The sequence below is a fragment of the Lampris incognitus genome, chromosome 4 (genome assembly GCF_029633865.1).
Source record: "Lampris incognitus isolate fLamInc1 chromosome 4, fLamInc1.hap2, whole genome shotgun sequence".
In the NCBI taxonomy this organism is placed as follows: Eukaryota; Metazoa; Chordata; class Actinopteri; order Lampriformes; family Lampridae; genus Lampris; species Lampris incognitus.
In genome coordinates, this window is record NC_079214.1 from 71,405,537 (window position 1) to 71,420,346 (window position 14,810).

General features: G+C 46.9%; 1 protein-coding gene across 3 annotated transcripts in view; it reads left to right on the forward strand.

Annotated features, from left to right (window-relative positions):
* The window catches only part of sbf2 (SET binding factor 2), a 364,253-nt gene that overhangs the window by 106,658 nt on the left and 242,785 nt on the right, over positions 1 to 14,810 (forward strand). For all 3 annotated transcript variants that reach the window (XM_056278149.1, XM_056278150.1, XM_056278151.1), the window contains exons 4-5: positions 12,702 to 12,833; positions 14,249 to 14,359. In XM_056278149.1, the coding sequence (XP_056134124.1) occupies positions 12,702 to 12,833; positions 14,249 to 14,359 (243 nt within the window). The remainder of the gene's footprint in view (positions 1 to 12,701; positions 12,834 to 14,248; positions 14,360 to 14,810) is intronic.

The following is a 14,810-nucleotide window of genomic DNA, read 5'->3' on the forward strand; positions in this document are numbered from 1 at the left end:
TGTGATTTATCGTTCCCATGCCCCCAGAAACAGCCACACCACATACAGCTGGGATGGGCTCAGAGGCCAAGCTTGGAACTGATAGTCACATGATGGCATAGGACCCTAAAAGATTTTTCTCCATAAAGACGGATTGGAATAGGCCTGTAAAACAAATCCTGGCCATCAAACAAGTGGCAAAAAAAACTCTTTGAATGATCAAGTTTTAAATAATGAAATCCAATGCTTTAAATAAGCCAAGTTTTATCATGAACACAACAATAAAACTGCAGAGATGCTCTCATGACACCACTGAGTTCAATACAATTTTAAGAGGACCGCCACATACGTATCATTCTGCAGAATGTCTTGCTTTTCTACCACATATACATAAGCATGTGTGTTTATACTGTTGCAAAATGTCTGATTCGTTAAAGTCCTGGCTTTCTGTGATTTTTATTCATAATAAGTGCCTCTATGGAAAATTCATGGTGAGTAGAATCTTTTTGAATGTGTGTGTGTGTGGGCCATGTGATGGCCTGGCGGCCTGCCCAGAGTGTCTCCCCACCTGCCACCCGATGACTGCTGGGATAGGCTCCAGCATCCCCGCGACCCTAAGAGCAGGATAAGCAGTTCAGATATGGATGGATGGATGGATGGATGGATGGATGGAATCTTTTTGAACGCAACCGCCAGATGCCAATGGTCATCACATTCTCTCATTCTCTAGCACATCTTCTTGACTATATTTAAGTAAGTTAGGTTCTTTGGATTTCCTGGTTGCTTTTGAGCGAGCCACAGCCATGGCCTTTTCAACAGATTGTGAGACCCAACTGTTTGGTTGTTTACTCTCGTGTGCTGTAAAGAAATGGCGGCCACATAAATCTTCGAAGTGGAATCAGACTTATTGGCATACAACAGGGACTATAAGAAGTGCCTTATTACAGCTACCGAGTAGTCCTCCAGTTGGACTTGTACCATTCAGCAAACATTTTCCACCTGTTGTCAGAATAACCAGGTGAAGGGTGTCCAAAAGTTCAGGAAAGTCTGGCCCACTGATCGATCACAAGTACTCAGAAGTGGGTCTTGGTCCTCAGAGGCCAGACACATAGCAATAGGTGATCTGGGTTTAGATGTCCCTCCTTCCTGGAAGGTGTCATGGCACTTAATTGAGGAGCCTGAGTAGCAGGAGAAACCACCATCTTTCTGGCCAGTTTAAGTCCACAAGTTGTAGTATGTGGCCATCAAGTTGAACATTGTGTAAGGTCATCATGGATGAATGTAATTGGTGGGAAGATGTAGAGAAGGCAGTCCGCCCATGTGTGCACTAATGCTTCCTGTCCAAGTCAGCAGGTCATGTCCAACAAGTAGAGCCAAAGCGGGGAGTTTAACAACCTCTGCTCTGCCATACCCCCCACCAGATCTTGTTCACCACCTCTGAGTGGAGCCGTCTTAGGGGAGTTTCTGATGAGACAAAATCTGCCACTTGGTTTTTTACACCTGGAAGATACATGACCCTTAGACCTAAGAGCTGGGGAAAGGTGAGGCTGCTGTGTTAAATGTTACACCTACGTTGCCTTGGTTCCCACCTAGTAGCTTATCTGGTTGACCACCACTGTGTTGTCTGTCCAAATAAGCACATGTTTGCCCTGGAGTACTGGTAAAAGGTGTCTAAGTGCCAAGTACACAGCCCAAAATTCCAGCACAGGTATGTGCTTTCCCCTTCACGGTGTGCCCCATAGCCCTCTGAATGTCCTGTTCTGATAGATTTTCCCATTCCCAAAGGGAGGAGTCTGTCTCTACAATTTCCTGGCAGGAGGGAATCATTCTCGAGGGATCTTCTCAACTGAATTGTCCACTCTCCTCCCCGGCCTCAGAGCCAGGAGGCAACATCTGCTCACTCTCACCCTTGTGTCTGTGCCTGTTGTGTCTGTGATCCAAGTGGAGGCCATTCATTCAATTTGGACTGGGGCACAAGGAGAGAGGGCCTAGTGGTGCTACCATTGATATAGACATCAGCATGCCCAACAGCCTGAGGAAGGGGCTGTACTGTATCGTTTTCTGGTAGGTGGCAGTGGTATCAAAGCTATACGTTTGTCAGGTTTGATAGCGGTCAAGCCAGGCTCTGAGCTCTATCAAATCACAGTCAGTCCCCTAAAACCTTGCAGTAGATATATAGGAAGGACATGTCCTCATTTTCTTTTCCTCTCTCCCTCATCATAAAACTGATAGCAAGAGGCTGGAATAGACAGCATCTTGTCATCTTGATAGGGGGAGATGCTAGCAACAGTTTCTGCCACAGGGGCTCCCATTACATCCTTAGGCTGAAGGTTAAGAAGTTACAGTGAGTTTTGTAATAGGTAATTTAGGACAGTTTGCACTGAAGATGGGAAAAAAATTGTTAAATTTCAATATTAACAAAACTTTTTATATCAGTTGGTGATCTGTATACCTGTGTTGGCAAATGGGATGGTGAAGAGGTGGCGAGACGTTTATGGGAAGCAACAGTTGCCACCTCATGCCACCTTGTTAGCTTCACCGCTGGACACATAGATGTTGATTTTTAGATCAGCAGTCATCAACCTGTGATGCACGTGCCCATGGTGGCACGCAAAGCCATTAGCATGGGCACGTGGAGCAATTCAATCAATCAATTTGCATTTTATATAGCGTTTTTCTAGCTGCAATAAAAAATGTTCTTTAATATACTTTTTTTTGGAAGAATTTTTTTTAAGGTTCCCGGGTGGCATGGCGGTCTATTCCATTGCCTACCAACATAGGGATTGCCAGATTGAGTCCCCGTGTTACCTGCAGCTTGGTCGGGCGTCCCTACAGACACAATTGTCCATGTCTGCAGGTGGGAAACCGGATGTTGGTATGTGTCATGGTTGCTGCACTAGCGCCTCCTCTGGTCGGTCAAGGCAGCTGCTCGGGGGGGGGGGGACTGGGGGGAATAGCATGATCCTCCCACGCTCTACGTTCTCCCTGCGAAACTCCTCACTGTCAGGTGAAAAGAAGCGGCTGGCGACTCCACACGTTATCGGAGGAGACGTGGTAGTCTGCAGCCCTCTCCAGATCAGCAGACGGGGTGGAGCAGCGACCGGGACAGTTGGGAAGAGTGGGGTAATTGGCCAAGTACAATTGGGGAGAAAAAGAGGTGGGGGGACATTTTTGATATAAAATATAGCCTAATGGTGAACTAAAAGAACAATTAGATTTAAGTCAATACTGAAATAATTAGTCTGAAAATATACCATTGTGGCCGCTCTGATGGCCTAGCAGAATAAACTGTCATTCTTGCAATCCGCTCATCATGTGGCTGGGAGGGTCGTATCCCAGACTCGCTGTTCATGGGGTGAGGCGTTCATTAGGCCACCCTTACCCGAGGGATAGTGGGTGTAGATCAGTGTAGTGTTTGGGAACACGTCATTCTCCAGCGACCCCTCTGGCCCATCCGGGCACTTGCAGCCAAGCAACCAAAAGCATTCTTGCTACGTCTCCTTCGTGGCCTGAAGGTAATGCAATCCATGAGAGGCTTCAGCGTGTAAAATAGCGATAGCCGATGACATGAGTTTGAACGAAGCTGGTGTTACAACTATCTCCTTCTTGTGGAGATGTGAGCCGGGGGAGTTATTCGACAAGAGTTCCAGCCATATGCCATTGGGTTAATCGGGTGGGATAAGGGGAAAAGCTAGAAAAGAATTTATTAAAAAAAAGTGTGTGTGTGTGTGTGTGTGTGTGTGTGTGTGTGTGTGTGTGTGTGTGTATATATATATATATATATATATATATATATATACACACCATTGTTTTTGACAGCAAAAGCATACACACTATCAACTGCATAATTGTAGTCCACTGACTTCGGGTTTCTACTGCAGCGGTCATACCAGTTTCCTGCTTGTTGGCGTGTGCTATTGCCAATGGCATATTTTTCACGATGCCTGCAAGATTTACCATGGATAAATGTCAACGACATGCACAGAATTGTCGACAAACTTTCCCCTGCACCTACCAGCAAACGGGTGAAAAGTTTCAAGTTGTACATGGGCAAGCAGTGAGGTGACCGCAGGTTCCCAGTCTCGTTAGTTTGCTTGTAGTAGCAAAGTTAACGTGCTAGCTAGGTTGTAGAAGCAGAAATACTCTGCTGTTTGGGGACAGGCCTGAGTAAAAAACTACCTATGATGAAGGCTGGTATCTTGGGGGGTAACATCCAGCAACAGAGGTGTTCATGCTGGTGTGAGGACAGTTTAGCTAATCAGCTTAGATACGGGTGAGAGTAGTTTGCTTCTGAAGCAAGAAGAGGTGATTGAATGATGAGTTACACTGCGTCAGTCACATATAAGGCGCAAGGCCCTGATGCAGATGTCATGACTACCAGCCAATCAGGGCTGGTGTAATGGTACAAGTGCTTCTGTGAATATGCGAGGGGGCGTATCTCATAGTGAGACATCTCACTCGTGCTACTCAGAGAACTGGTACAGAAGTAACCTAATGTTACGTATATGTACAACTTGAAACTTTTCACCCATTCGCTGGTAGGTGCAGGTGAAAGTGTCGACAATTCTGTGCATGTCGTTGACATTTATCCATGGTAAATCTTGCAGGCATCGTGAAAAATATGCCATTGTCAATGGCACACGCTAACAAACAGGAAACTGGTATGACCGCTGCAGTAGAAACCGGAAGTCAGTGGACTACAGTTATCTGCCGATGAGCACAGCATTACTACTTCTTCTTCTTTTTTCAGCATCATCAGCTTTCATGTTGGCCCCCGAAAAATATGCTCAACAACTGTTCTTCGTGTTGTTAAGCATATTTTGAGTTTTCGGTAATAAGTAGGCAGTGGTTTACTACTGCCTTCTGCCCGCAGTACAGGAGATCAGATACTAGAGTTTCCAGCATGCCTCCTGTTGTCCTAAAGCTGGCCAGATGGTTTGGCTTGTCTGCCAGCTACAGGTAATACACTGCTGTTGCCCAGTGTAGAGCAGGTCTATTTAAGGGCCCCCTTCAAACGCCTTGTCACAGTGCCATTATGGGGCCTTTGCAGCTTTTTATAGGTCCACCAGTGCCCCCCAGTGCCCCCCAGTGCCCCCCAGTGGCCCACTGTGCCCTGTAGCAACCGCCGCTGTTGTCCGCGACTGCTTATTCGTCAGGTAAGCCTGCTTATTTTGCAGCAGTCCCCCATATTTGAGGGGGCGTTCCACTATCCGCCACCTGTGGACGCGCTCCATAGCAGTACAGCACTGCCAGAAATGCAGCATTGCAGCGGTGGTGAAAACATTGAATAGCTATTTAATTTTCTTTTTTGTTTTATTTTTGTTGAACAGCTGACGATGGCAGAAGTAAGAAAAGAGAGCTTGTCTCATATTCACCTCTTTCGGCCCAGATTTATTTCACGAAAGGACCGAGCTGTGTGCACCCTCTGTTGCAGAAATATTGTGTTGAACTTCAAGTGTAAAACGTTATTTTGAGACAAGGCAGGAGAAAAACGTCAACGATAAGGCTGATGGAGCTGAATCAGTCCAGAGGGCAGCAGCCCAGTACAGGAAGCAAAGCAGCAGGTTCACAACCTGATGTGCCACCAACAACCAAGCTACAGAGGGCAGCTATCAAGTCCTACAGAGCGTTGTTAACACGGAAGCCATTCTCCGATGGAGAGAATATGAAGGAGGCTTTCCTCAGCAGGTCGCAGGTCATACTTGATGGGTTACCAAACAAAGACCCGGTCATCAACAGGACCAAAGAAAAACCCGTTTCTGTGAGAACTGTAGAGACGCATGATGGACATGGCTGCAAACATAAGACACCAGTAAACTGCTGCATTGAGAGATGTGTCGGTACTCAGAGTAGCTCTTGACCACAGTGTGGATGTAAACGATGGTCTACCTTCAGCAGTGTTACCAGATGTTACCACACACAAGAGTCGCGCTAAATCGGTGAGACTGAGTTAATTTTCTTTTGTGCCCTGGTAATTATCACACATTTGCACAAATAATAAACTCTGTGTGTGTGTGTGCGTGCATGCAGATCTTTTGGCATGCAGAATCTAGACGGGGAGATGAGCAGCAGCAGTAAATAAATAGAAAAATGCTCATTATGAATATCAACTGACACTCAGCATGGTGGTGCAGTGGTTAGCACGGTCGCTTCACAGCAAGAAGGTCCTGGGTTCGAGCCCCGGGGTGGTCCAACCTTGGGGGTCGTCCCAGGTCGTCCTCTGTGTGGAGTTTGCATCTTCTCCCTGTGTCTGTGTGGGTTTCCTCCGGGTGCTCCGGTTTGCTCCCACAGTCCAAAGACATGTAGGTCAGGTGAATCGGCCGTACTACATTGTTCCAAGGTGTGAATGTGTGTGTGTGTGTGTGTGGGTGGGTGGGTGGGTGGGTGGGTGGGAGGGTGGGGGGGCCTGGCAGCCTGTCCAAGGGTGTCTTCCCGCCTGCTGCCCAGTGACTGCTGGGATAAGCGCCAGCACCCCCGCGATTTTTTTTCCTCTTTTTTTTCGGGGGGGGGGGGTAACTTTTAACATGGCATAGGACATCCAAAAGTTTGGCAATCCCTGCATTAGATGCTCTAGGGCAGCAGTGGCTAACCATGTGCCATGGAGAGCCATGTGTATTGCAGGTCTTCACTCTAACCCGACTCCACAGCAGGTGATTTCCCTGATGCATTCCTCCTCTTTGGTTGAAGTGTTGCTGATCAGTGAAATCACCTGGTGTGGAGTCCGGCTGGAGTCAGTGAAATCACCTGGTGTGGAGTCCGGCTGGAGTCAGTGAAATCACCTGGTGTGGAGTCCGGCTGGAGTCAGTGAAATCACCTGGTGTGGAGTCCGGCTGGAGTCAGTGAAATCACCTGGTGTGGAGTCCGGCTGGAGTCAGTGAAATCACCTGGTGTGGAGTCCGGCTGGAATCAGGGAAATCACCTGGTGTGGAGTCCGGCTGGAATCAGGGAAATCACCTGGTGTGGAGTCCGGCTGGAATCGGGGAAATCACCTGGTGTGGAGTCCGGCTGGAATCGGGGAAATCACCTGGTGTGGAGTCCGGCTGGAATCGGGGAAACCACCTGGTGTGGAGTCCGGCTGGAATCAGGGAAATCACCTGGTGTGGAGTCCGGCTGGAGTGAAAACCTGCATACACGTGGCTCTCCATGGCACATCGTTAGCCATCCCTGCTCTAGGGCATAAACCTGACCTTTTCTTCATAGGATGGACTCTCTAACCACAAAACCAAGCTCCCTACATTTTTTCTTTGTTTTCAGAAACCTGCTTTTGATTTCGAGGTGAAGTTATATTTGGCTTGGTGTGGTATCATTTTCATGCAAAACATACATTTGAAGGTCCACTGTATGGTTGTGGAGATCTTAAGAAACGTGAGCATATTCGAATAATCTTCCCTCCCAAGCCAACATTCTTATCTCCCCAACTGAATTCCAGAGTCAAACGGATGCTAGAGGAATGTATTTTCTCTCATAATTGAACCAAGTCCTTGGAGTAATTGTTACATATGATTCTCATCTGAACGGGTATTTTGAACCCGTGCTGCTTGATTCATCTGAACGGGGTATTTTGAACCCGTGCTGCTTGAGTCCCAAGATGCTGAAGAACTTATGGCATGTTTTCCTTGTCTGAACAAACATACCAGATTGGGATGAAGACGTAAGTGAGGAATGAGGAGCGAGAGCTTGATATCGCTTTACTCTGATGTGGATCCGAGGCAGAGACAGTCAGAACCGGACTGAGACTGCTGAAGATGGACCCCTGCCTGTGGTTGCCCAAGACAGGACTTAGTATAGAAGAATACTGTAGAATGACAGAAAGAAAGCCACTTCATTTTGTCATCGTAGATCACAACGTATGTGTTCTCTGCATGTAACCATCCTATTGTATAGCAGCAGGGGGCAGCTGCAGCACCCGGGGCCCAACCCCACTTCTTCTTTCCACTGCCTTGCTCAGGGGCACAAGCAGGAGTATTAACCCTAACATGCATGTATTTTGGATGGTGAGTGGAAACCTACACAGACATGGGGAGAACATGCAAACTCCACACAAAAAGGACCTGGGACCACCTGGGGTTCGAACCCGGGACCTTCTTGCTGTGAGGAACAGTGCTGACCACTGGGCCACCGTGCTGCCTGAATGATGATGATGATAATAATAATGATAATAATATGATCTTTGTTCTTGTCTGTAAACTGAGTATAGTGACAATAAAGAATGATCTTTATTGCCGCTATACTCAGTTTACACATTAGTGTCTGGTAGCAGTCTCTGGGGGTGGAGGTGTGTGTGTGTGCATGTGTGTCACAGTCTTTGATGGGTGAGCGTGGGGAGGTAGGTGTGTTTGTGTGTGTGTGCGCGCATGCATGTCACAGTCGCTGATATGTGTGTGTCTGTGTATCACAGTCCTTAATGTGTGTGTGTGTGTGTGTGTGTGTCACAGTGGTTAATATGCATGTCTGTGTGCTCACAGTACCTGTGTTCTGCTCTGCGGTTGGGCAGGGAGGGCTGTGATGGGGGCCACTGCTCTGGGAAAGAAGCTGTTCCTCCGTCTATTGGTGCAGGATCTCTTTGTCCTGAGATGCAATGATGCTGCTCGCTTTCTTCATCAGTCTACTGGCACAGATGATGTTCAGTTTTGGGACCTCCATCCCGACAATGTGCTGGGCCACCTCCACCACACGATGCAGGTCATTTCGCTCCGCTGGCATACCACACAGTGGCGCAGGTAGTCGGGGTGCTCTCAGTAGTGCTCCTGCAGAAGCTTAGCAGCAGTTTCTGTGGGAGCTGGTCCAGTTTCAGCTTCCTGAGGAAGAAAAGTATTTGTTGGGCCTTTCTGACCAGGTGTGAAGTGTTGAAGGTCCATGTCAGCTTTTCTGACACAGTGACTCCAAGAAACTTTAGGTTTTCCGTGCTTTTCACTGCTCATCCATAGATGTGGAAGGGCAGGTGAACTCTCTTCCTTTGTTCTTCTCAAGTCAGTGACCATCTTCTTTGTCTTTGAGGTGTTAAGGACCAGGTTGTCCTTACAGCACCTAGCCAGATGGTCCACCTCAAGCCTGTAGGTCGTCTCCTCATTGTCTGAAATAATACTATTGTGGGGCTTATTTGAGGAGAGGAGAGGATTTTTGGGCCAATTACTTATTTCTAAAATCATTACGTAATGTACACAAGCCCTGCTTATAATGGCACCTCAATTCTTGTGTCACGGTGCAGCAGTTTTATCCAAGGCAGACCACCATCTGATGCTGCCTAGCTATGTTCTCCCCTATCACCACCCTGCAGTTGCCAATCCCTTTCAGATGGCACCTCCTACATAAGATATAGTCCACCTGTGTGCACCTTCCTCCACTCTTGTACGTCACCCTGTGTTCCTCCCTCTTCTTGAAATATGTATTCACCACAGCCATTTCCATCCTTTTCTTAAAATCCACCACCATCTGTCTTTCCACATTCCTCTCCTTGACACCATACATACCCATCACCTCCTCATCACCTCTGTTCTCGTCACCAACATGTTCATTGAAGTCTGCTCCAATCACCACTCTCTCCTCCTTGGGTACCCTCTCCACCACGTCGTCCAACTCACTCCAGAATTCTTCTTTCTGTTCCATCTCACACCCAACTTGCGAGGCATATGCGCTGATGACATTAATCAATACACCTTCAATTTCCAGCTTCATACTGATCATAAGGGCCATGTGTACTATTCACCAAGGACTGGGGAATAGAACACATGGCCCTCGTAACTAATAACGCTCACCGCAGTTTGCATATGAGACTGGTCATTGGTTCGGTGGTTATGCAACTGTGCTGTTTATAAGGGTGGGGATACCTGCAGTACAGTGAGCCTTGTTCTTATTACACCTGCATTGTGATGAGCCGTGGATGTGATGGCAACATTGGATGTGGTGGGGACAGATGGATGTGATGGGGACATTGGATGTGATGGGGACAGATGGATGTGACGGGGACATTGGATGTGATGGGGACATTGGATGTGATGGGTACAGATGGATGTGATGGGGACAGGTGGATGTGATGGGGACAGACGGCTGTGATGGGGACATTGGATGTGATGGGGACAGATGGATGTGATGGGGACATTGAATTTGATGGGGACAGATGGATGTGATTGGGACATTGGATGTGATGGGGACAGATGGATGTGATGGGGACATTGGATGTGATGGGGACATTGAATGTGATGGGGGCAGATGGAGAGACTAGATATTTTGTAGCTGTACTGCTGAAAAAGCCACATCTTCTGTCAGGGGAAATGCGATTTTATTTTCGGGTCTTGTTAAAAGTAATCCATGTGTTGGCTTGGGGAGCGTGGCGTCAGGCTGGCTCTGCTCTCACAGAGTTGAACACCACTCCAAGTTACTTCAAAAAGTCACACTGTCATCTGCTTTCTCCTCATTTATGTGTTAGTATTCAAGCTTTATTATGTCACCCTTTCGAAAAACTAAATGGAAGTGAAAGTTTTACAAGAGGGGGCACTTATTTCCTTTTTATATGTTTATTTTTTGTTTTTTAATGGAACCAAATTTTTCAAATAAGTGACATCCTTACAAAAAGTCATTTGGTTTTCTGTAGCATGTTTTACGATGTAGCCACCTTCCATGTTCAGCGAACCTACATGTGTGCTTCAACTCAGCTGAAAGAAACACACCAAACTGACCCCCCCCCTTTTTTTTTCTCTCCAATTTTACTTGGCCAATTACCCCACTCTTCCAAGCCGTCCCGGTCTCTGCTCCACCCCCTCTGCTGATCCGGGGAGGGCTGCAGACTACCACATGCCTCCTCCCATACATGCGGAGTCACCAGCTGCTTCTTTTCACCTGACAGTGAGGAGTTTTACCAGGGGGATGTAGTGCATGAAAGGATCATGCTGTTCCCCCCAGTTCCCCCTCCCCCCTGAACAGGCGCCCCAACCGACCAGAGGAGGTGCTAGTGCAGCGACCAGGACACATACCCACATCCGGCTTCCCTCCCGCAGACACAGCCAATTGTGTCTGTAGGGACGCCCAATCAAGCCGGAGGTAACACGGGATTCAAACTGGCGATCCCCGTGTTGGTAGGCAACAGAATTGACCGCTACATCACCCGAACGCCCAAATTTACATTTTTTATACCATTCCATCCATTATCCAACCCGCTTATCCTGCTCTCAGGGTCGCGCGGATAGTGGAGCCTATCCCAGTTGCATTGGGCGGCAGGTGGGGAGACACGCTGGACAGGCTGCCAGGCCATCACCCCCCCCCCCCACACACACACACACACACACACACACCTAGGAACAATTTATTATGGCCGATTCACCTGCCCTACATGTCTTTGGACATGCTTTTATTATAAATTTTTAGATTTGCTTGAAATAAGACTGATGGGGGGATGGAGCTATATGGAAATAAGACTGATGGGGGGATGGAGTTGTAGCTATCGAAATAAGGCTGACGGGGATGGAGATGTAGCTATGGAAATAAGACTGACGGGGGGATGGAGTTGTAGCTGTCGAAATAAGACTGACGGGGATGGAGATGTAGCTATGGAAATAAGACTGATGGGGGGATGGAGCTATAGCTATGGAAATAAGACTGACGGGGGGATAGAGTTGTAGCTATTGAAATAAGACTGACGGGGATGGAGATGTAGCAATGGAAATAAGGCTGATGGGGGGATGGAGCTATAGCTATGGAAATAAGACTGATGGGGGGATAGAGATGTAGCTATGGAAATAAGACTGACGGGGGTATAGAGTTGTAGCTATTGAAATAAGACTGACGGGAATGGAGATGTAGTTATGGAAATAAGAGTGATGGGGGGATGGAGCTATAGCCATTGAAATAAGACTGACGGGGATGGAGATGTAGCGATGGAAATAAGACTGATGGGGGGATGGAGATGTAGCTATGGAAGTAAGACTGGTGGTGGGATGGAGATGTAGCTATAGAAATAAGACTGACGGGGGGGATGGAGCTGTAGCTATGGAAATAAAACTGACAGGGGGATGGAGATGTAGCTATGGAAATAAGAGTGACGGAGAGATGGAGATGTAGCTATGGAAATAAGACTGACGAGGATGGAGATGTAGCTATGGAAATAAGACTGACGGGGAGATAGAGATGTAGCTATGGAAATAAGACTGACGGGGAGATAGAGATGTAGCTATGGAAATAAGGCTGATGGGGGGATGGAGCTATAGCTATGGAAATAAGACTGATGGGGGGATAGAGATGTAGCTATGGAAATAAGACTGACGGGGGGATAGAGTTGTAGCTATTGAAATAAGACTGACGGGAATGGAGATGTAGTTATGGAAATAAGACTGACGGGGGGATGGAGCTATAGCCATTGAAATAAGACTGACGGGGATGGAGATGTAGTTATGGAAATAAGACTGACGGGGGGATGGAGCTATAGCTATGGAAATAAGACGGATGGGGGGATGGCGATGTAGCTATGAAATAAGACTGACGAGGATGGAGATGTAGCTATGGAAATGGCACTTTAAAGCACACACAAACAGGAAAGTCATCTATGTGTGAAGAATGTTTTGTGTTTTGGGGAATGGTTTTTGCTGGAGGGTGGTCCATCGCTAGAGACTTATCTGGGTGCTCACAGGGGTTTTCTATCTGGATCATCATGTTTGGGGTCTTTACACTTCTCCCTTTACCTTTTTTGAACCCTCACGCTCAGATCACTTTTCTTCTCGTGAACCTTTCAGGGACCAAAGCGCATTGAGGCAGATGGGGATGAAGATGAAGAGGAAGATGATGGCCTTGTCCAGCCTGCCCAAGTCTTTGCACCAAAGAGTCTCATTCTTGTCTCAAGGCTGGATTATCCTGAAATATTCCGGGTAACATGGCACCATTTGATTAAAATTTATTGGAATGATTTAGCCCCTCTGCTTCTAGTGCAAGAGGACTACGCCTACGTTTTATCAGCCTCCCACAGCAGATTGGTAGCAGCCTCCCACGGCAGATTGGTAGCACTTTCACCAGGGTCATACCTATAGTTTGAGCTTTGTTGCACTTTTGGGATACTAGTCTATATTTTGTTGCCCTCTGAGCGTCAAGCGGTAACATTAAAATACACTGTAGCACATTCCATAGACACGCACATGTGAAACAGCTGTCAGCCTTCTCGACAGGTCATGCTACGCTGATGACACGAGATTTAAAAAAACATTGGCAAAAGAGTTTGTATACATCTATAGAATAATTTCACAATTTCTGTGGTTTCCTTACCTGGACAATCGACTCTGCATAACTGTAGTCCACTGACTTCCTGTTTCTGCTGCAGTGGTCATACCAGTTTCCAGTTTGTTGTCATGTGGTATTGACTGGCATATTTTTGACGATGCCTGCAAGATAATTTACCATGAATAAATGTCAACCACATGCACAGAACTGTCGAAAATTTTATAATTCCATTATGATTGTGTTATCCCCTTTCAATGTTGTTTTGTGTAAATTGTATAAACACAACATCATGTCACGTTGTGCGTCTTGGGAGAGAGATCCTCCTCTGTTGGTCTCCCTGACGTTTCTTCCTATTCTTTCTCCCTGTTAAAGGTTTTTAGGGAGTTGTTGCTTATCTGATGTGAGGGTCTAAGGACAGGATGTTGTGTTGCTGTAAAGCCCCCTGGGGCAGATTTGTAATTTGTGATGTTGGGCTATACAAATAAATATGTCTTGACTTGACTTGACAAACTTTCACCTGCACCGACCAGCAAACGGGTGAAAAGTTTCAAGTTGTACATATCAAGTTACGTCCACAATATCGTCCGTCCGTCTGTCTGTCCATCCGCTCATCCTCATGGATGGACGTAACTTGATATGTACAACTTGAAACTTCTCACCTGTCTGCTGGTAGGTGCAGGTCGACAATTCTGTGCATGTCGTTGACATTTAGCCATGGTAAATCTTGCAGGCATCGCGAAAAATATGCCATTGTCAATAGCACACGCCAACAAACAGGAAACTGGTATGACCGCTGCAGTAGAAACCGGAAGTCAGTGGACTACAGCTATGCACAGAGTGGATTGAACATGCATAAGGGCATATAGAATCATTTATTTTTTTAATTGCTTAGAAGTTGCTTGCCTAGTCACGTGAGTAAGATTGTTCTGTAGTGGAGATATAAAGATGCCCGTCCGCCGGCTGCTGAACTGGCCACACCAGAAAAAGATTGTCTTCATGTTAACTTCTGTGTAAGTGTGTGGGTCAAAAGTAATCTTTCATCCAGTTATGTTTTATGTTTCCATGCTAGGGGTGCTTGGGTTTGATTTACACAGTGTACATCGACAGCTTGAGTTATCCGTTGGAGGGTTTGGTGGCCAACCTCTTCACCTTCCAGGTTCCTGTGGCTGGGGGATCCCAGGTAAGACTTTTAATAAAGCAAAGCATTCCCAACATGCCACCATTCAGCTGACCTCTCACCAAGGCTGCAGATCTCATTACAAGTCGGGGGGGGGCACACATGGAACTTTCTCCAGACTACCACTGTGGTGGTCTCAGTTGAACCTCACCTGAGACTCCCCGTCCCTGTCCCTCTATGTGTTGCTGCTGCCGCCCTCTGTAGGTTGTTTTGCTGTTGTTGTGTAATGGCATAGTTATTGAAAATTTGTTCAATAACTGCCATGTGTTCAATAATCCTTTATTCATTGTGTATGAGGACTTTATCAACTAGTATTTGTAATATCACAGGGTCTTCCTACTTACACAGTGACCTTTTAAGCCTACAAAAAATGTCCTGAGTTCCACCTTTTTTCTTTTCTCGGCCATGTTTTGGTAAACCCTGACCTGGCTGACACACACACCCACACACACAC